This window comes from Oncorhynchus mykiss, chromosome 3 (genome assembly GCF_013265735.2).
Source record: "Oncorhynchus mykiss isolate Arlee chromosome 3, USDA_OmykA_1.1, whole genome shotgun sequence".
NCBI classification, from domain to species: Eukaryota; Metazoa; Chordata; class Actinopteri; order Salmoniformes; family Salmonidae; genus Oncorhynchus; species Oncorhynchus mykiss.
In genome coordinates, this window is record NC_048567.1 from 7530775 (window position 1) to 7554038 (window position 23264).

Sequence of the window (23264 nt, forward strand, 5' to 3'; positions counted from 1 at the left end):
CTGGCTGCCATATGAATGTTAAGTCACTATGCTCATACTAAAACATCTCAGAGCAGCTCTTCTGGTTTACTTAGCTTTGGGCAGGACAAATCAACTTCATCAGCAGCAGAAATGAGGGATTGTGTATTGCATGTTTCGCCCTTTGGCTTGCATTTAGAATATTCTATTGATTCGAGCCTGTCTTGATTCAAATCTAACATCAGTGTTATAAAGTCAGTTTTATTGTGAGTGTAGTTACGTGAGTCTTTCATTCTGACCAGAGTCAAAGGGTAGCAGATTATTCAATCAAATTTATTCAATCAATCAATCAAATTTATTTTATATAGCCCTTCGTACATCAGCTGATATCTCAAAGTGCTGTACAGAAACCCAGCCTAAAACCCCAAACAGCAAGCAATGCAGGTGAAGAAGCACGGTGGCTAGGAAAAACTCCCTAGAAAGGCCAAAACCTAGGAAGAAACCTAGAGAGGAACCAGGCTATGTGGGGTGGCCAGTCCTCTTCTGGCTGTGCCGGGTGGAGATTATAACAAAACATGGTCAAGATGTTCAAATGTTCATAAATGACCAGCATGGTCGAATAATAATAATAATAATAATATTCCCACCCTCTGGCATGAATGGCATCTCCTCTCCTAGTCCAGCTATATCTGACATTAACCTCACAACTAATGAGACACAGGAGTCTGAATCCAACTCCACTGAGGTTTGATGTGACATCATGCACGTATACATTCATGCTCACACACTCACAGGAAATGCACAGTTTCATTACATTGCAGTTGAATGTCCGTTTAATAATTGAGAAAACACAGCGATGAGGATATAACTACAAAAACATATGTCCAACACGACTCTATTATCTTTGGATTTGAAAATGAAACGCGCACACACACACAGGGCTTTGGTCTGAAGGTTTAGACTATTCCAAATCTTAAAAAGACACGTCCCCCATTTATTCACACAACACTGTAGAACTGCATCATCAGCATGATTAGTCAGCAGCTTTCACACAGACCAATGTCTTATTAACCCTCATCTCTCAGCCTGTAGCAATGGATGTCTAGTGATGACAAGACACTGTCCTTCTGCTGCAGAGGGTTAGAACCAACAGGCCCTGGGACTTACTGATGAGAGGGCAGGTAGACAGCATACACCACTTTCAAACACACACACAGACAAGGACTCTTGCAAGCATGCACACACACATTTTAGTCAGTATAGCTGAGACAGCAGCTATACTATGTGGGTCTCTGCTTTAGATGGGAGGAGTGTTGCACTATAAAGCTACTGTAAAATCACATTGCATCAATGAGTTACAGAGTGCAACATGTATTAAAACAAATGGTCATACACTGGAAACAATATCTAACCAATTGAAATGTGTTGTTTCCATGGGAGAATGTTTAGCATATTAATGTTGTCTTTGTGCTCAAATACACACAGCACAGATCCAAGAACAGTTAATTGAACAATCAGTGAATGAACGAAAGGAGACAAAGGAAAGGTAGCCTAGCGTTTAAGAGCATTGGGCCAATAACCAAAAGATTACTGGTTCGAATCCCAGAGCCGACTAAGTGAAAAATATGCCGATGTGCCCTTGAGCAAGGCACTTAAGTCGCTCTGGATAAGAGCGTCTGATAAATGGAAGGCAAAGATAACAATGTCAAAATATTATGTAAAAAACAAAGTCCAGAAAGGAGTCCCTTGACGTCACCCTGATCTGAGATCAGTAGCGAACACTCTCTCTCTCTAAACGTAGAACATCACGTGGAACATGCAGATGACTTCAGGATGCTTCTGGAGGATCATGCTGCAAAATGAACATAGAATGAAAGGACATTTGAAAACACATACAGTATGTTATATACTGTAACAGTGCTAGGGTCAGGTTAACCTTCTGTGTAACTGAGTTACAAAGTTACTCATTACAGTGGAGTAGTTACACTTCAGGTAGAAATAGAGAACAGCAGGATAAATGGTGCAATGTCTGATCTGACCCCTTCTCTCACCAGTTCGTCTGCGTCTCTCTCTGCGATGTTTCGTCGTAAACGCTCCCAGAACGTTACCCTCTCGTCCTCATCCTGGGGCCAGTCCAGGTAGGTCCGGGTTCTGGCCAGCTTAGCAAGCCTGCAACACAAACACCCAGTACATCATATCACTACTGTTCATATCACTACTGTTCATATCACTACTTTTCATATACAATGTATTCCATTCTAAGTTCAATCCATTCGAGAGATGAGTTGGTGTGTTACCTGTGGAAGGCGGACAGCTCGAAGGGGGAGATGTGTTCTAGGAAGATGAGGATGAGTCTGTGGCTGTGCTCAGACAACAGGCGGTGTGTGGCCACTCTCATCTCCAGGCCACACCAGTCACTCCTCAGGTAGCGTCTGGTCAACACACACACCGTCCTCCTGCTGCAGTAGATGTTCTCAGCGATGTTATCCACGATGCCCTTCCCTACCTGGGACAGGACACAACAGGCTGGGTGCTGTTTATCAATGAAATCTAATGTATTTGTGGTTGTACTTTGTACCATTATAGCCCCATATTCTCTATTCTCACACACACTTGCATGTCGAAGAGCGCACTTGCCCGCACACACACACACCTCAAAGTCTCGGTGGTGCAGACACAGTCTTAGTCGTGGCTCCCCCTCCTCCTCTAGCATCGGGGCCATCTCTCCCAGTACCCACGCCTCGTCACCACTGCTGAACGACACAAACGCATCATACCTCACCTCCTCCTCTCCCTCTTCCCCCTCTATCAGCTCCTCCCACTGTCCCCCCATCCTCCTCCTCCACCACCTCCTCCCCACACGTCGCTCCACCCATCCTCTCAGACGAAAGAATAGAACAACACAGGGCCAGCGGAGGAAGCGGTATCCTAGCGCCAAGCACAGGAGGGTGCACACAGCGGCCGTTGTGGAGACGTAGGACAGGAAGTCGTCTTCGGTCTGGCATAGGCGCTCCATGGTGGACAGGAAGTTGAGTCGCTGGTAGTGCCAGATGCACTGCTGTCGCTGCAGGAGCACCACCTGAATCCATAACCAATCAATCATTAATCATCTGTAATCAATAGACTGTATCAGCTTCACCTCTTATAGTCAATTATCAAAAATCTATAAATTGACTGTTGTTGAAAGATTCTAATCAATATAATTTGTTGTTCACAGCACCCGTTAAAGACCAGAAATCATCAAACATAAATACACGATCCCTAGTAAAAACCTGTTACCTGTAATTAATCAACAATAATCCCTATGTTATCAGAACTTTAGTTGGATCGGACTTGTTCTACCTGTGTTTTGCGAGAGTTGTCAGCCCAGTCCAGAAGCCAGCCGTTGGAGCAGTCACAGCGGAAGTCGACCTGGTCAAAGACCAGCGTGGAGAGAGACAGCAGGGGAATGAAGACCCCCTCCAACAGGATCAGAGGGCTCTCACTGTACAGCCTCAAAACACGTAGAGACACCAGGTCTGTAAACATGGACTGGAGAGAGGGAAAGAAAGAGGGAGGAAAAGAGAAAGGGAGAGAGGGGGGGTTAAAGAAAGAGAAGGAGAGAAAGACAGTAATGAGAAGGAGAGAAAGGGAGATACAGTAATGACATTGTGAGGGAGGGAGAGAAAGAGAGGGAGATATAGATACAGTAATGACATTGTGAGGGAGGGAGATAAAGACAGAGGGAGATGCAGTAATGATATTGTGAGGGAGGGAGATAAAGACAGAGGGAGATAGAGATACAGTAATGAGAAAGAGACAGAGAGATCTTAACTCAAATGTCTACTGTTTGCTGATGATCTGGTGCTTCTGTTCCCAACCAAGGAGGGCCTACAGCAGCACCTAGATCTTCTGCACAGATTCTGCCAGACCTGGGCCCTGACAGACCTGGGCCCTGACAGTAAATCTCAGTAAGACCAAAATAATGGTGTTCCAAAAAAGGTCCAGTTGCCAGGACCACAAATACAAATTCCATCTAGACACTGTTGCCCTAGAGCACACAAAAAAAAAACTACCTACCTCGGCCTAAACATCAGCACCACAGGTAACTCCCACAAAGCTCTGAACGATCTGAGAGACAAGGCAAGGAAGCACCTTCTACGCCATTAAAAGGAACATAAAATTCGACATCCCAATTATGAACTGGCTTTAAAATACTTGAATCAACCCTTTATGGTTGTGAAGTCTGGGGACCGCTCACCAACTAAGAATTCACAAAATGGGACAAACACCAAATTGAGACTGCATGCAGAATTCTGCAAAAGCATCCTCTGTGTACAACGTAAAACATCAAATCATTTATGCAGAGCAGAATTAGGCCAATACCCAGTAATGATCAAAATCCTAAAAGGAAGTGATTCCCAAACCGTCCAAAACAAAGCCATCACCTACAGAGAAAGTAACCCAGAGTAGAGTCCCCTAAGCAAGCTGGTCCTGGGGCTCTGTTCACAAACACAAAAACAGACCCCACAGAGCCCCAGGACAGCAACACAATTAGACCCAACCAAATCATGAGAAAACAAAAAGATAATTACTTGATACATTGGAAAGAATTAACCAAAAAACTGGCCCTAAACAGACTGTACACAGTGGCAGAATACCTGACCACTGTGACTGAACCAAAATTAAATTAAGCTTTGACTATGTACAGACTCAGTGAGCATAGCCTTGCTATTGAGAGGACGCCATAGGCAGACCTGGTTCTCAAGTGGAGACACTGCCCACAGTGTGCCATCACAGCAGCAAGATTTGTGAACTGTTTCCACAAGAAAAGGGGTTGTACAACCCATATTTGTTTATTTATATTCCCTTTTGTTCTTTAACTATTTGCACATCGTTATAACACTGTATATAGCCATAATATGACATTTGAAATGTCTCTATTTCTTTGAAACTTTTGTGAGTGTAATGTTTACTGTTAATTTTTTATTGTTTATTATCTATTTCACTTGCTTTGGCAATGTCAACATATGTTTCCTATGCCAAAAAAGCCCTTTGAATTGAGAGCTACAGTAATGTGGAAGACAGCATTGGCAGTAACATGTTATGCCATCACTAGAAGGATCTAAGGACTCTCAATGTCAAGGTAGAGACACCAGGGTCATTATCAGTATGCATGAAACTAAAAGCGGTTGGAAAAACAATCAATCAATGAATGATTCGATTGATGGACCAATAGCTAGTTAGTACCCTGGTGAGGAAGTTGAGTCGACAGTTGATCAGCACTAGGCTCCTGAGCTCCGTCAGGTTCCTGAAGGTAACACTGGGGTCTGTGTGGTTGGAGAAGTTGAGGTTGGTCAGTTTGAGCCTCTTCAGCTTTCGAAGCTGGTTGATGGTGGTGTAGGGGGTGGCAAACTTCTCAGGGTTGGCTGAGAACTCAAACGACTCCAGGTTGAGGAAGTAGGGGGCCAGGAAAATGTTGTTGCAGTCAAATTTTGTCCCGTCGCCCACCTATTTTCAGAATATTTGTATTACTAAGATTACAGGACAATTACTGGTAGCTAGCCAGATCAGTGTCTGCTGCAACCAAGTCCTTCAGCACAACGTTGTTGAGGCATGACAATAACATGAATTGGCGGTAGCAGAAACTTATCTGACTAGCTACCAGTGTGATTCATTTTCCTGTACAAGATCTGCTGCTTAGCTATAAAGCAGTGTTCTTCAATCCTGGTCCTGTGGAACCACAGCTTGACATAAGTTGATCAGGTGAACCAACCCACTGGGCACAGACATCATTTGGTTGAGTTGTCAACAAATGTCACCATGTCATTAGATTTAGGTTAAAAGATTGGTGAAGAAAATACTAAATGTTCTTAGGTTGATGACTTTTTGCAAATCCAATCAGTTTTCCACTTTATTTCATCGTCATCACAGATATATTGTTGTTGCTTGAAATGATGTGGAAAGAACATTGATTCAATTAGTTTTTGCCCAGTGGGAAGTGTGTTAGTACTGGAGGATGGAGCAATAGCCTGCACACCTTTACTTTCGCCAGGACCATGGTTGAAGATTACTGCTAGACATCACATTGAGATACAACACAGAGTAACTCCTCATCCTGGCCCACCTTCAGCTCTCGGACCATGGGGAACATGTTGTTTTCACAGTCAGAGGACTGGATCATCTTCCCTCTGAGTTCCAGGAGCATGGGGAACTCAGGAGCGGGAACATGGCCTACGGTGAGGTAGGTTCCTGGGCCTGTGTCGATGAGGAGGTGCTGGAGCTTGGTGGGGAAACCCAGGAACAGCATGTTGAGGTAGAGCTGGTAGATAATGTCTATCTCTCCCAGGCTGAGGTCTTGGAGTCGATGCTGTCTACGGAACACCCCATGAGCGATGCCCCCTGAGATCTTGTTCCCTTCCAGGAGGAGAACCTACAGTCACATCATCAATAATTGATTACCAAAATCTGTTTCCCCTCCAAACATATAGCAGTTAGCACATCAACACAAATATCCTGATCTGACCTCTAGAGCAGGCAGACCCTCAAAGTCGTCTTCTCCCAGCATGGAGATTTTGTTGTGGGTGAGGTCGAGGACGCGGAGGAGCGGCATCCCCTGGAGAGCCCGGTGGGCCAGGGAGGAGATATGGTTCTCACTCAGATCCAAACGCTCCAGCAGGGGCATACAGGAGAACTGAGAATGATCATGACAAACATCATACTAATCGCCATTTTGATTTTATATAACATCATACAAATATCTCAAGTCAAATACATTTGTCAGCAAAGTTACTGTATCTCAGTTAATTGAGGTATAGACATTAAACAAGTGACAGACTGACTGACCTGATCAGTGGTGATCTCAGTGAGGTGGTTCTCATGGAGAATGAGAGAGGTGAGGTTCCACACCCTCCCCCCCCCTGCTGAGCAGAACGAGGCATTGGTCAGCTTGGTCAGGACCATCATCAGACCCTGTATCTGACCGGTACCAGTCCAGAACCCCAGGTCCATACCAGACAGATCCTGAGAAGTCACAGACAGCTGCCTCAGACCAGGACCACACCTACAGAGTCAGGGTTAGCATATTACAACATTAGCCTGGTTGACAGATCTGTTCCTGTGCTCATTTGTTGTTCATAGTCATGGCAATTAATTTTCACATTCAAAAGATCAATTAGAGTCCTGTAGCTCAGTAGGTAGAGCATGGCACTAGTAATGTCAGGATAGTGGGTTTGATTCCTGGGACCACCCACACGTAAAATGTATGAACGCATGACTGTAAGTCACTTTCAAATCAAATTGTTTAGTCACATGCAGCGAATATTACAGTGAAATGTTTACATCCGAGCCCCTAACCAACAATACAGTTAAAAAAAATATGAATAAGAAATTAAAGTAACAAGTAATTAAAGACAACAGAACAATAGCGAGACTCTATACAGGGGGTACCGATACAGAGTCAATGTGTGGGCGCACCGGTTAGTTCAGGTAATTGAGGTAACATGTACATGTAGGTAGAGTTATTAAAGTGACTATGCACAGATTATAACAACAGAGGAGACCAGCGTTGTGAGGGTGGGGTGGGGGGCATTCCAATGTTTAGGACATTCCTCTATTCCTCTGGTATAGAGGTCCTGGATGGCAGGAAGCTTGGCCCCAGTGATGTACTGGGCCGTATGCACTACCCTCTATACCAGGCAATAAGTCTGGATTTTCTCGATGGTGCTGCTGTAGAACCTTTTGAGGATCTGAGGACCCATGCCAAATCTTTTCAATCTCCTGAGGGGGAATAGGTTTTGTCGTGCCCTCTTCACAGCTGTCTTGGTGTGTTTGGACCATGTTAGTTTGTTGGTGATGTAGACAAAAGTGTCTGCTAAATGGCATATATTAATGTATTATTATGATTTATTACAACTGCTTAGTTACGTCTGTTTATGCTTGTTATTCTATGATTATATATGACAACTGCTTGGTTACCAGTCTGTTTATGCTTTATCCAAATCCTTTGAGTCTGATGAGTCAGATCAGAAACCAGGCCCCCAGAAAACCCTAGACTAGACCTTTGGTACCCAACTCTAACCCCACGAGGTCCAGAGCCTGCTGCTTTCTGTTCTAGATTATCATGAATTACACACACCTGGTGTCCCAGTTCTAAAATCAGTCCCTGATTAGAGGGGAACAAGTAATAAAATGCAGTGGTACTGGCTTTGAGGTCCAGAGTTGAGTTTGAGGGAACTAGACCATTCTAAAGCGACTCACCTCTTCATGACCTCTGCAGTGAAGGCTGTGATCAGGGCCAGGCGCAGATCCAAGGACTCCACTCCATGTTTTACTACCAGAGTACACAGGTCAGACAGGCTGGGGGTGAACTGTCTCAAGGCGTAACTGGACAGGTAGAGCTTGTTAACCCTCCCCATGCCAGACCCCCACAGCTGGCCCACCCAGACATCCACCATAGACAGGGACAGACTGGACAGGTTCTGGAACACAGACAGAGACTTCGGCTCTACCCTTCGCACCGGGTTTCCACTCAGATCCAGGATCCGGATCCTGGACAGGAGCACTGTGGGCCACGGATTGGATCCAGAGCAGCCTCCGTTCTGGATGGAGCTGACCATGCTGTCAGGCAGCTCCAGGGTCTCTAGTTTCTCCATCCCAGGGGAGAGGAGACAGAACAGTTCCCCCAGGTCTCTCGCTCCAGCCCTGTCCACCCTCAGGCTCCTCACCCGTACCAGGGGATCCAGCAGAGCAGCGGGGGCCAGGGCCAGACTCATCCCAGCCAGGGTGAGCTCCTCCAGGCTAGAAAGGCCCTGGAACACCCCTGGCTCCAGAGTGACGTTCACTCCCCCCCAGGAGGAGGAGACGAGGATGTGGAGGAACCTTAGTTTGGGGAGACCAGCGAAGGCCCCTGAGGTCACCTGTGAAAAAAGGGGATACACACATCTAGGATTAAAAATATGGGCTGAATCAATGCATAACAGCCACACACACACGCACACGCACACACACACACGTACCTTTGCCAGGTGTGAGCCATCCAAATAGAGGTGCTCCAGGAGGGGAATGTGAGAGAAGGAGTCTGCAGGCAGGGAGGAGGAGGAGTGAAGGATACAAAGAGAACGCACATCAGGAAACACCTCCTCCAGCCCAGACCTGAAATAAAGAAAGATAAGATTAGTGATTGATTCTTATATACACTGCTCAAAAAAATAAAGGGAACACTAAAATAACACATCCTAGATCTGAATGAATGAAATATTCTTATTAAATACTTTTTTCTTTACATAGTTGAATGTGCTGACAACAAAATCACACAAAAATGATCAATGGAAATCAAATGTATCAACCCATGGAGGTCTGGATTTGGAGTCACACTCAAAATTAAAGTGGAAAACCACACTACAGGCTGATCCAACTTTGATGTAATGTCCTTAAAACAAGTCAAAATGAGGCTCAGTAGTGTGTGTGGCCTCCACGTGCCTGTATGACTTCCCTACAACGCCTGGGCATGCTCCTGATGAGGTGGCGGATGGTCTCCTGAGGGATCTCCTCCCAGACCTGGACTAAAGCATCTGCCAACTCCTGGACAGTCTGTTGGGCAACGTGGTGTTGGTGGATGGAGTGAGACATGATGTCCCAGATGTGCTCAATTGGATTCAGGTCTGGGGAACGGGCGGGCCAGTCCATAGCATCAATGCCTTCCTCTTCCAGGAACTGCTGACACACTCCAGCCACATGAGGTCTAGCATTGTCTTGCATTAGGAGGAACCCAGGGCCAACCACACCAGCATATGGTCTCACAAGGGGTCTGAGGATCTCGTCTCGGTACCTAATGGCAGTCAGGCTACCTCTGGCGAGCACATGGAGGGCTGTGCGGCCCCCCAAAGAAATGCCACCCCACACCATGACTGACCCACCGCCAAACCGGTCATGCTGGAGGATGTTGCAGGCAGCAGAACGTTCTCCACGGCGTCTCCAGACTCTGTCACGTCTGTCACATGTGCTCAGTGTGAACCTGCTTTCATCTGTGAAGAGCACATGGCGCCATTGGCGAATTTGCCAATCTTGGTGTTCTCTGGCAAATGCCAAACGTCCTGCACAGTGTTGGGCTGTAAGCACAACCCCCACCTGTGGACGTCGGGCCCTCATAACACCCTCATGGAGTCTGTTTCTGACCGTTTGAGCAGACACATGCACATTTGTGGCCTGCTGGAGGTCATTTTGCAGGGCTCTGGCAGTGCTCCTCCTTGCACAAAGGCGGAGGTAGCGGTCCTGCTGCTGGCCTCCTTCACGTCTCCTGATGTACTGGCCTGTCTCCTCGTAGCGCCTCCATGCTCTGGACACTACGCTGACAGACACAGCAAACCGTCTTGCCACATCTCGCATTGATGTGCCATTCTGGATGAGCTGCACTACCTGAGCCACTTGTGTGGGTTGTAGACTCAGTCTCATGCTACCACTAGAGTGAAAGCACCGCCAGCATTCAAAAGTGACCAAAACATCAGCCAGGAAGCATAGGAACTGAGAAGTGATCTGTGGTCCCCTCCTGCAGAACCACTCCTTTATTGGGGGTGTCTTGCATGCCTATAATTTCCACCTGTTGTCTATTCCATTTGCACAACAGCATGTGACATTTATTGTCAATCAGTGTTGCTTCCTAAGTGGACAGTTTGATTTCACAGAAGTGTGATTGACTTGGAGTTACATTGTGTTGTTTAAGTGTTCCCTTTATTTTTTTGAGCAGTATATTATACAGTGCCTTGCGAAAGTATTCGGCCCCCTTGAACTTTGCGACCTTTTGCCACATTTCAGGCTTCAAACATAAAGATATAAAACTGTATTTTTTTGTGAAGAATCAACAACAAGTGGGACACAAACATGAAGTGGAACGACATTTATTGGATATTTCAAACTTTTTTAACAAATCAAAAACTGAAAAATTGGGCGTGCAAAATTATTCAGTCCCCTTAAGTTAATACTTTGTAGCGCCACCTTTTGCTGCGATTACAGCTGTAAGTCGCTTGGGGTATGTCTCTATCAGTTTTGCACCGAGAGACTGACATTTTTCCCACTCCTCCTTGCAAAACAGCTCGAGCTCAGTGAGGTTGGATGGAGAGCATTTGTGAACAGCAGTTTTCAGTTCTTTCCACAGATTCTCGATTGGATTCAGGTCTGGACTTGGTCATTCTAACACCTGGATATGTTTATTTTTGAACCATTCCATTGTAGATTTTGCTTTATGTTTTGGATCATTGTCTTGTTGGAAGACAAATCTCCGTCCCAGTCTCAGGTCTTTTGCAGACTCCATCAGGTTTTCTTCCAGAATGGTCCTGTATTTGGATCCATCCATCTTCCCATCAATTTTAACCATCTTCCCTGTCCCTGCTGAAGAAAAGCAGGCCCAAACCATGATGCTGCCACCACCATGTTTGACAGTGGGGATGGTGTGTTCAGCTGTGTTGCTTTTACGCCAAACATAACGTTTTGCATTGTTGCCAAAAAGTTCAATTTTGGTTTCATCTGACCAGAGCACCTTCTTCCACATGTTTGGTGTGTCTCCCAGGTGGCTTGTGGCAAACTTTAAACGACACTTTTTATGGATATCTTTAAGAAATGGCTTTCTTCTTGCCACTCTTCCATAAAGGCCAGATTTGTGCAATATACGACTGATTGTTGTCCTATGGACAGAGTCTCCCACCTCAGCTGTAGATCTCTGCAGTTCATCCAGAGTGATCATGGGCCTCTTGGCTGCATCTCTGATCAGTCTTCTCCTTGTATGAGCTGAAAGTTTAGAGGGACGGCCAGGTCTTGGTAGATTTGCAGTGGTCTGATACTCCTTCCATTTCAATATTATCGCTTGCACAGTGCTCCTTGGGATGTTTAAAGCTTGGGAAATCTTTTTGTATCCAAATCCAGCTTTAAACTTCTTAAACAGTATCTCGGACCTGCCTGGTGTGTTCCTTGTTCTTCATGATGCTCTCTGCGCTTTTAACGGACCTCTGAGACTATCACAGTGCAGGTGCATTTATACGGAGACTTGATTACACACAGGTGGATTGTATTTATCATCATTAGTCATTTAGGTCAACATTGGATCGTTCAGAGATCCTCACTGAACTTCTGGAGAGAGTTTGCTGCACTGAAAGTAAAGGGGCTGAATAATTTTGCACGCCCAATTTTTCAGTTTTTGATTTGTTAAAAAAGTTTGAAATATCCAATAAATGTCGTTCCACTTCATGATTGTGTCCCACTTGTTGTTGATTCTTCACAAAAAAAATACAGTTTTATATCTTTATGTTTGAAGCCTGAAATGTGGCAAAAGGTCGCAAAGTTCAAGGGGGCTGAATACTTTCGCAAGGCACTTATATATATATATATATAAAACACACCTACTCATTCAAGGGTTTCTCTTTATTTTTACTATTTTCTTCATTGTTGTAATGAATACGATGGGAGACAGAGAGTTGGTTTCAAGCGCAGGTGTTAATTTGTAAAGGACCACAGGAGGAGGCAGGTAGCTGGGTCCAGGGGCAGGCAGAAGGTCATACACAGGGGGTCCAAAAAGGCAACAGTACAGGCATGGAGAAGGCTAATGACGTAGTGCGGGAGATCAGACGTACAAGTACAAGCAAGGAATAGGCAAAAAGGCGTCGTTAGTGAGGATGGCCAAAACTATGGTACACAGGAGGACTAATACGGAAAAAAACAGAGCTCCAAATAGAAACATGTATCAAAACAAACAATACCTCACAATGATGGGGTGCAAAGAACTGAACTAAATAGTGTGTGTAAATGACATACAGGTGTGTGAACAGGTGATCAGAGTTCAGGTGATTGGGATCTGGAGAGTGAGCTGCGTTCAGGGGATCTATGTGTTTGAGAGTGTAAGTTGAAAAAATACATTTACAATTGTAGAATAATAGTGAAGACATCAAAACTATTAAATAACACATATGGAATCATGTAGTAACCAAAAAAGTATTAAACAAATCAAAATATATTTTATATTTGAGATTCTTCAAAGTAGCCACCCTTTGCCTTGATGACATTTGCACACTCTTGGCATTCTCTCAACCAGCTTCACCTGGAATGCTTTTCCAACAGTATTGTTGGAGTTCCCACTTATGCTGAACACTTGTTGGCTGCTTTTCCTTCACTCTGCGGTCCAACTCATCCCAAACAATCTCAATTGGGTTGAAGTCAGGTGATTGTGGTGGCCAGGTCATCTGAGTCAGCACTCTCCTTCTTGGTCAAATAGCCCTTACACAGCCTGGAGGTGTGTTGGGTCATTGTCCTGTTGAAAAACAAATTATAGTACCACTAAGCGCAAACCAGATGGGATGGTGTATCGTTGCAGAATGCTGTGGTAGCCATGCTGGTTAAGTGTGCCTTGAATTCTAAATAAATCACAGACAGTGTCATCATCAAAGCACCCCCACACCTCCTCCTCCATGCTTCACGGTAGGAACCACACATGTTGTCTCACAAAGACACGGAAACAAAAATCTAGAACTTGGTCTCATCAGAACAAAGGACAGATTTCCACCGGTCGAATATCCATTGCTCGTGTTTCTTGGTCCAAGCAAGTCGCTTCTTATTATTGGTGTTCTTTAGTAGTGGTTTCTTTGCAGCAAGCCTGATTCATGCAGTCTCCTCTGAACAGTTGATGTTGAGATGAGTCTGCTACTTGAACTCTGAAGCATTTATTTGGGCTTTCATTTCTGAGGCTGGTAACTCTAATGAACTTATCCTCCGCAGCAGAGGTAACTCTGGGTCTTCCTTACCTGTGGCGGTCCTCATGAGAGTCAGTTTCCTCATATCGCTGGATGGTTTTTGCGACTTTCAAAACTCTTGACATTTCTGGACTGACTGACCATCTCTTAAAGTAATGATGGACTGTCGTTTCTCTTTTCTTATTTGAGCTGTTCTTACTGTAATATGGGCTATCTTCTGCATACTATCCCTACCATGTCACAACACAATTGACTGGCTCAAACGCATTAAGGAAAGAAATTCTGCAAATTAACTTTTAACAAGGCACACCTGTTAATTGAAATGTATTCCAGGTGACTACCTCATGAAGCTGGTTGAGAGAATCAAAGTGTGTGCAAAGCTGTCATCAAGTCAAACAGTGGCAGCTTTGAAGAATCTTAAGTAAAAAATATATTTGGATTTGTATAACACTTTTTTGGTTACTGAATGATTCCATGTGTCATTTCATAGTTTAGATGTCTTCACTATAATTCCACAATGTAGAACATTTTAGAAAACCACACACACATACAGTGGGGAGAACATGTATTTGATAACCTGCAAAATCGGCAGTGTTTCTTACTTACAAAGCATGTAGAGGTCTGTAATTTTTTATCATAGGTACACTTCAACTGTGAGAGACAGAATCTAAAACAAAATCCAGAAAATCACATTGTATGATTTTTTAAGTAATTAATTTGCATTTTATTGCATGACATAAGTATTTGATCACCTACCAACCAGTAAGAATTCCAGCTCTCACAGACCTGTTAGTTTTTCTTTAAGAAGCCCTCCTGTTCTCCACTCATTACCTGTATTAACTCCTGTTTGAACTCGTTACCTGTATAAAAGACACCTGTCCACACACTCATTCAAACAGACTCCAACCACAATGGCCAAGACCAGAGAGCTGTGTAAGGACATCAGGGATAAAATTGTAGACCTGCACAAGGCTGGGATGGGCTACAGGACAATAGGCAAGCAGCTTGGTGAGAAGGCAACAACTGTTGGCGCAATTATTAGAAAATGGAAGAAGTTCAAGATGACGGTCAATCACCCTCGGTCTGGGGCTCCATGCAAGATCTCACCTCGTGGGGCATCAATGATCATGAGGAAGGTGAGGGATCAGCCCAGAACTACACGGCAGGACCTGGTCAATGACCTGAAGAGAGCTGGGACCACAGTCTCAAAGAAAACCATTAGTAACACTCTACGCCGTCATGGATTAAAATCCTGCAGCGCACGCAAGGTCCCCCTGGTCAAGCCAGCGCATGTCCAGGCCCGTCTGAAGTTTGCCAATGACCATCTGGATGATCCAGAGGAGGAATGGGAGTAGGTCATGTGGTCTGATGAGACAAAAATATAGCTTTTTGGTCTAAACTCCACTCACCGTGTTTGGAGGAAGAAGAAGGATGAGTACAATCTCAAGAACACCATCCCAACCGTGAAGCATGGAGGTGGAAACATCATTCTTTGGGTATGCTTTTCTGCAAAGGGGACAGGACGACTGCACCGTATTGAGGGGAGGATGGATGGGGCCATGTATCGCGATATCTTGGCCAACAACCTCCTTCCCTCAGTAAGAGCATTGAAGATGGGTCATGGCTGGGTCTTCCAGCATGACAACAACCCGAAACACACAGCCAGGGCAACTAAGGAGTGGCTCCGTAAGAAGCTTCTCAAGGTCCTGGAGTGGCTTAGCCAGTCTTCAGACCTGAACCCAATAGAAAATCTTTGGAGGGAGCTGAAAGTCCGTATTGCCCAGCGACAGCCCTGAAACCTGAAGGATCTGGAGCAGGTCTGTATGGAGGAGTGGGCCAAAATCCCTGCTGCAGTGTGTGCAAACCTGGTCAAGGTTTCATACAGGAAACGTATGATCTCTGTAATTGCAAACAAAGGTTTCTGTACCAAATATTAAGTTCTGCTTTTCTGATGCATCAAATACTTATGCCATGCAATAAAATGCAAATGAATTATAAAAAAATCATACAATGTGATTTTCTGGATTTTTGTTTTAGATTCCGTCTCTCACAGTTGAAGTGTTCCTATGATAACAATTACAGACCTCTACATGCTTTGTAAGTAGGAAAACCTGCAAAATCGGCAGTCTCTCAAATACTTGTTCTCCCCACTGTACAAGGCCTTTTTCAAGACAGGTCTCCCACTGTCTGTTTACCCACAGAGCGTATCTGACTACAAACTATTTTTATTTATTTTTTCAGGTAGGCAAGTTGAGAACAAGTTCTCATTTACAATTGCGACCTGGCCAAGATAAAGCAAAGCAGTTCGACACATACAACAACATAGAGTTACACATGGAATAAAACAAACACAGTCAATAATACAGTAGAAAAATAAGTCTATATACAATCTGAGCAAATGAGGTGAGATAAGGGAGGTAAAGGCAAAAAAGGCCATAGTGGCGAAGTAAATACAATATAGCAAGTAAAACACTGGAACGGTAGATTTGCAGTGGAAGAATGTGCAAGGTAGAGATAGAAATAATGGGGTGCAAAATAAATACAGTAGGGGGAGAGGTAGTTGTTTGGGCTAAATTATAGATGGGCTATGTACAGGTGCAGTAATCTGTGAGCTGCTCTGACAGCTGGTGCTTAAAGCTAGTGAGGGAGATAAGTGTTCCACTTTCAGAGATTTTTGAAGTTCGTTCCAGTCATTGGCAGCAGAGAACTGGAAGGAGAGGCGGCCAAAGGAAGAATTGGTTTTGGGGGTGACCAGAGAGATATTCCTGCTGGGGCGCGTGCTACAGGTGGGTGCTGCTATGGTGACCAGCGAGCTGAGATAAGGGGGGACTTTACCTAGCAGGGTCTTGTAGATGACCTGGAGCCAGTGGGTTTGGCGACGAGTATGAAGCAAGGGCCAGCCCACGAGAGCGTACAGGTCGCAGAGGTGGGTACTATACGGGGCTTTGGTGACAAAGTGGATGGCACTGTGATATACTGCATCCAATTTGTTGAGTAGGGTATTGGAGGCTATTTTGTAAATGACATCGCCGAAGTTGAGGATCGGTAGGATGGTCAGTTTTACAAGGGTATGTTTGGCAGCATGAGTGAAGGATGTTTTGTTGTGAAATATGAAGCCAATTCTAGATTTAACTTTGGATTGGAGATGTTTGATGCGAGTCTGAAAGGAGAGTTTACAGTCTAACCAGACACCTAGGTATTTGTAGTTGTCCACATATTGTAAGTCAGAACCGTCCAGAGTAGTGATGTTGGATGGGCGGGCAGGTGCAGGCAGCGATCGGTTGAAGAGCATGCATTTAGTTTTACTTGTATTTAAGAGCAATTGGAGGCCACGCAAGGAGAGTTGTATGACATTGAAGCTCGTCTAGAGGGTTGTTAACACAGTGTCCAAAGAAGGGCCAGAAGTATACAGAATGGTGTCGTCTGCATAGAGGTGGATCAGAGAATCACCAGCAGCAAGAGCGACATCATTGATGTATACAGAGAAGAGAGTGGGTCCAAGAATTGAACCCTGAGGCACCCCCATAGAGATTGCCAGAGGCCTGGACAACAGGCCTTCCGATTTGACACACTGAACTCTATCAGAGAAGTAGTTGGTGAACCAGGCGAGGCAATCATTTGAGAAACCAAGGCTATCGAGTCTGCCGATGAGGATGTGGTGATTGACAGAGTCGAAAGCCTTGGCCAGATCAATGAATACGGCTGCACAGTATTGTTTCTTATCGATGGCGGTTAAGATATCTTTTAGGACCTTGAGCGTGGCTGAGGTGCACCCATGACCAGCTCTGACACCAGATTGCATAGCGGAGAAGGTATGGTGGGATTCTAAATGGTCGGTAATCTGTTTGTTGACTTGGCTTTCGAAGACCTTAGAAAGGCAGGGTAGGATAGATATAGGTCTGTAGCAGTTTGGGTCAAGAGTGTCCCCCCTTTGAAGAGGGGGATGACTGCAGCTGCTATCCAATCTTTGGGAATCTCAGACGACATGAAAGAGGTTGAACAGGCTAGTAATAGGGGTTGCAACAATTTCGGCAGATCATTTTAGAAAGGGTCCAGATTGTCTAGCCTGGCTGATTTGTAGGGGTCCAGATTTTGCAGCTCTTTCAGAACATCAGCTGACTGGATTTGGGAGAGGGAGAAATGGGGAAGGCTTGGACAAGTTGTTGTGGGGGGTGCCAGTGCTGTTGACCGGGGTAGGGGTAGCCAGGTGGAAAGCATGGCCAGCCGTAGAAAAATGCTTATTGAAATTCTCAATTATAATGGATTTATTGGTGGTGACAGTGTTTCCTATCTTCAGTGCATTGGGCAGCTGGGAGGAGGTGTTCTTATTCTCCATGGACTTTACAGTGTCCCCGTACTTTTTTTAGTTTGTGTTGCAGGAAGCAAATTTCTGCTTGAAAAAGCTAGCCTTGGCTTTAACTGCCTGTGTATATTGGTTTCTAGCTTCCCTGAAAAGTTGCATATCACGGGGGCTGTTCGATGCGAATGCAGAACGCCATAGGATCTTTTTGTGTTGGTTAAGGGCAGTCAGGTCTGGAGAAAACCAAGGGCTATATCTGTTCCTGGTTCTAAATTTCTTGAATGGGGCATGCGTATTTTAGATGGTGAGGAAGGCATTTAAAAAAATAACCAGGCATCCTCTACTGACGGGATGAGATCAATATCCTCCCAGGATACCCCGGCCAGGTCGATTAGAAAGGCCTGCTCGCTGAAGTGTTTCAGGGAGCGTTTGATAGTGATGAGTGGAGGTCGTTTGACCGCTGACCCATTACGGATGCAGGCAATGAGGCAGACTGAGGAATGAGGCAGACTGAGGAATGAGGCAGACTAGACTGTATGATGATGTAATATTGTATAGTGCTGATCTCTGTTCTATTGTCCTGGTTGTCTGTAACCTACCTGAGGTCAGTGATCTCTGTTCTATTGTCCTGGTTGTCTGTAACCTACCTGAGGTCAGTGATCTCTGTGCACTCAGCATAGGGTCCCAGGCCAGGCTTAAGGGAACACTGTATGAACCCTCCGATGTCTTTCTGTACATACATATCCTCCTCATAGCAGTCACAGTGACGCCTGATCACCCCTTCTGCTCCGTCACACACACACAAGAGCAGCAGCACACTCACACCGGGCCTCCACACCCAAAAAACAAACGTCATTCTTGCTGTTAGACCTAAATGAAACACAGAATATTTATGTTACAGCACACTTTTTATTAGAACTACATGGCATACAGTAATTACATAATCCTCATAACAAACACCTTATTAACAATCATTAAATTCCAAGTACATACCAGCTGATAGGAAACTAAATGGACTATACAAGTGGAGAACAGGACAGCAAAGTGAAGTAGGACAGCTCACCTCAGTGTTCCGTGTTTAAAAACGGTCTTCCTGTGCCAGACCTCTGTGCTTCTATGGGGGGAGAAGTCTGTACTTCTGTCCACACCTAGACCGCTACAGTCTCGTGCAGAATACTAGAGAACAACCTTTAAATATGTCTTGAGAAAAGGGAAGTGAAAACAATGTCTTTACTGCAAAAGTTGTTGTGTAGGTTTAAAATAGTCAGATAGAGGTTCTCTGTTGCTGTGAAGTGCTGAAGGTTAATTAACAGACCTGTAACGGACAGAACAGCAATACTTTTCATTCTCACCTCTCACCACTTATCAGTCGGCATAAAGCTGACATTTTGGACACAACAACATGACAACTGTTCTTCAGAAGGTCAAAGCTTAATTTATTAGGTTGCTTTTGTCACAATCGTACCATGTTACATTTGCACATTTAAAATCACACAAAGTGGAGTTTTCAACGATGCCTCTGTAAGCCCACGTGGTTCAACTTGAATGTCCGTTCAATCAATGTTTTAATGAGTGGATATGGGCTTGTCAATCATCAGATTTACACAGTTACCATCATGTAAACATAGTCAGACTTTATTTTACAGCCCTGCTTCATCTGGTCCTGGACCTGGTCTTTACTATGAAACTATGGTAACAGACATACCTTTTGGCACTTATCTCAAAGAATTCAACAGAATTAGAAACTCTTCAAATTAACTTTTTTTAAAAATAATAAAAGTTGTCATTAGGTGGATATTCTAATGATCATTCTACTATTTAAGTAAATACCTGGTAAATACAGGACTGTAAAGTAAAGTTGAACCACAACATCCAACTGTTTTCTTTCCTGAAGACAATCCTTATCTTAAGTGCCATGAGCATTTTGCTTCATAATAACTGTTGCAACATAACCAAAAGTAAAGACGTTTTAGTGTTTCAATACATTCCCTCTTTATCCAAAAGTAAAGACGTTTTAGTGTTTCAATACATTCCCTCTTTATCCAAAAGTAAAGACGTTTTAGTGTTTTCAATACATTCCCTCTTTACCCAAAAGTAAAGACGTTTTAGTGTTTTCAATACATTCCCTCTTTACCCAAAAGGATGGATGCATGGTCATCATATTACAGTGTCTCCAAAGCAAGTTAATGTGCCTTCTGACATTTATAAAATCCTCTATTTTATTTTAAATAGAATATATCATTCAAATGTTTTGTAAGTGTGTGGTGTTTTAGTGCACTATTTACAACCTGTTGAACATTGACATGAAAATAAAGACCTGCATCACCATCACGTTACCCTCACTCCTCAGTACTTCAGTCACTTTGTAAATCTATCCTTTAATGACCACATCTCACAAACAAAAATAAAGTTATTAATAAATAAGTTAACAGAAATGATTGACATGAATGAAAGCTACCAACGCTACATGCCGCCAGTGAAAGGGTTAACTTGGCAGTGCACAATGCATAGTGTAATCTACAGCGGAAACACACTCCTATTTATGAAACAGACAAGTGTTACATCACTTTTCTAGGCTAGCGATCCTGGGTAGTTTTGTTTCCTATGTGCTTGGGGACAGTAAGAGGTTAGGCGAGGGGTTGATTTGGGATTGGCCATTGAGAGACATGTTCTAGTCCCCTCCGACTAGCTATGTTAAGACTGCTGGATGGACCTCTGTTTCCTCAGTGCCACTGGCCTGCTAGTCTCTCTCTCTACTCCCATCAACAACTTCACAGATCCCTCTGAAATGAATGCCTGAGGTGTGTGTGTTTGTGTGTAATACATTATTCATTCAGACTTTTAAACTGTTGAAATGGAAAATAGCATAAGATTAAAGACATTAGTAGATAGTGTGTGTGGACGTGTTTCACTATATTTGTGGGGACCAGAAGTCCCCACAAGAATAGTAAACAAACAAATTTGACCAACTGGGGCCATTTTGTTAGTCCCCAAGGTAAAATGCTATTTCTAGGGGGTTTAGGGTTAAGGTTAGAATTGGTGTTATGGTTAGAATTAAGTTCAGGGTTAGGAGCTAGGTTTAGTTTTGGGGTTAGGAGCTAGGTTTAAGGATTAATGTTAGGGTACAGGATTTTGAATGGATTAGTTATACAAGGTTAGATATACAAGACTGTGTGTGTGTGTGTGTGTGTGTAACACATATCTATATACACACATATATATATATATATATATATCCGTTCAAAGGTTTGGGGTCACTTAGAAATGTCCTTGTTAATGAAAGAAAAAGTAATTTTTTGTCCTTTAAAATATAAAATTGATCAGAAATACAGTGTAGACATTGTTAATGTTGTAAATGACTAGTAGCTGGAAACTGCTGATTTTTAATGGAATATCTACATAGGTGTATAGAGGCCCATTATCAGCAACCATCACTCCTGTGTTCCATCACTCCTGTGTTAGCTAATTCAATTTTAAAAGGCTAATTAATCATTAGAAAACCCTTTTGCAATTATGTTAGCACAGTTGAAAACTATTGTACTGATTAAAGAAGCAATAAAACTGGCCTTTAGACTAGTTGAGTATCTGGAGCATCAGCATTTGTGGGTTCGATTACAGGCTCAAAATGGCCAGAAACAAAGTGCTTTCTTCTGAAACTCGTCAGTCTATTCTTGTTCTGAGAATTGAATGCTATTCAATGCGAGAAATTGCCAAGAATCTGAAGATCTCGTACCACGCTGTGTAATACTCCCTTCAAAGAACAGCGCAAACTGGCTCTAACCAGAATAGAAAGAGGAATTGGAGGCCCCGTTGCACAACTGAGCAAGAGGACAAGTACATTGGAGTGTCTAGTTTAAGAAACAGACGCCTCACAAGTCCTCAACTGGCAGCTTCATTAAATAGTACCCACAAAACACCAGTCTCAACGTCAACAGTGAAGAGGCGACTCCGGGATGCTGGCCTTCTAGGCAGAGTTCCTTTGTCCAGTGTCTGTGTTCTTTTGCCCATCTTAAATCTTTTATTTTTATTGGCCAGTCTGAGATATGTCTTTTTCTTTGCAACTCTGCCTAGAAGGCCAGCATCACAGAGCCTCTTCACTGTTGAGACTGGTGTTTTGCAGGTACTATTTAATGAAGCTGCCAGTTGAGGACTTGCGAGGCGTCTGTTTCTCAAACTAGACACTAATGTTTTCTAATGATCAATTAGCCTTTTAAATTATAAACTTGGATTAGCTAACACAACGTGCCATTGGAACACAGGAGTGATGGTTGCTGAAAACGGGCCTCTGTACGCCTATGTAGATATTCCATTAAAAAATCAGCAGTTTCCAGCTACAATAGTGATTTACAACACTAACAATGTCTACATTGTATTTCTGATCAATCTTATTTTAAAAAGACACACTCAAAAAAGTAATTTTCTTTCAAAAACAAAGACATTTCTAAATGACCCCAAACTTTTGAACGGTAGTATATACACTGCTCAAAAAAATAAAGGGAACACTTAAAAAACACAATGTAATTCCAAGTCAATCCCACTTCTGTGAAATCAAACTGTCCACTTAGGAAGCAACACTGATTGACAATAAATTTCACATGCTGTTGTGCAAATGGAATAGACAACAGGTGGAAATTATAGGCAATTAGCAAGACACCCCCAATAAAGGAGTGGTTCTGCAGGTGGTGACCACAGACCCCTTCTCAGTTCCTATGCTCCCTGCTGATGTTTTGGTCACTTTTGAATGCTGGCGGTGCTTTCAATCTAGTGGTAGCATGAGACGGAGTCTACAACCCACACAAGTGGCTCAGGTAGTGCAGCTCATCCAGGATGGCACATCAATGCGAGCTGTGGTAAGAAGGTTTGCTGTGTCTGTCAGCGTAGTGTCCAGAGCATGGAGGCGCTACCAGGAGACAGGCCAGTACATCAGGAGATGTGGAGGAGGCCGTAGGAGGGCAACAACTCAGCAGCAGGACCGCTACCTCCGCCTTTGTGCAAGGAGGAGCAGGAGGAGCACTGCCAGAGCCCTGCAAAATGACCTCCAGCAGGCCACAAATGTGCATGCGTCTGTTCAAACGGTCAGAAACAGACTCCATGAGGGTGGTATGAGGGCCCGACGTCCACAGGTGGGGGTTGTGCTTACAGCCCAACACCGTGCAGGACGTTTGGCATTTGCCAGAGAACACCAAGATTGGCAAATTCGCCAATGGCGCCCTGTGCTCTTCACAGATGAAAGCAGGTTCACACTGAGCACATGTGACAGACGTGACAGAGTCTGGAGACGCCGTGGAGAACGT

General features: G+C 44.0%; 1 protein-coding gene across 1 annotated transcript; it reads right to left on the minus strand.

Annotated features, from left to right (window-relative positions):
- Positions 1-773: 773 nt before the first annotated feature.
- Positions 774-21253, minus strand: LOC110508481 (toll-like receptor 12). The gene is made up of 13 exons (XM_036967504.1): positions 19034-21253; positions 18618-18840; positions 8955-9090; positions 8197-8855; positions 6784-7000; positions 6464-6631; positions 6065-6370; positions 5188-5448; positions 3301-3489; positions 2612-3037; positions 2256-2464; positions 2010-2127; positions 774-1810 (listed from the first exon to the last, which is right to left on the minus strand). The coding sequence occupies exons 2-13, from the start codon at positions 18824-18826 to the stop codon at positions 1787-1789; spliced, it is 2922 nt and encodes a 973-aa protein (XP_036823399.1). The 5' UTR covers positions 18827-18840; positions 19034-21253; the 3' UTR covers positions 774-1786.
- Positions 21254-23264: the final 2011 nt, after the last annotated feature.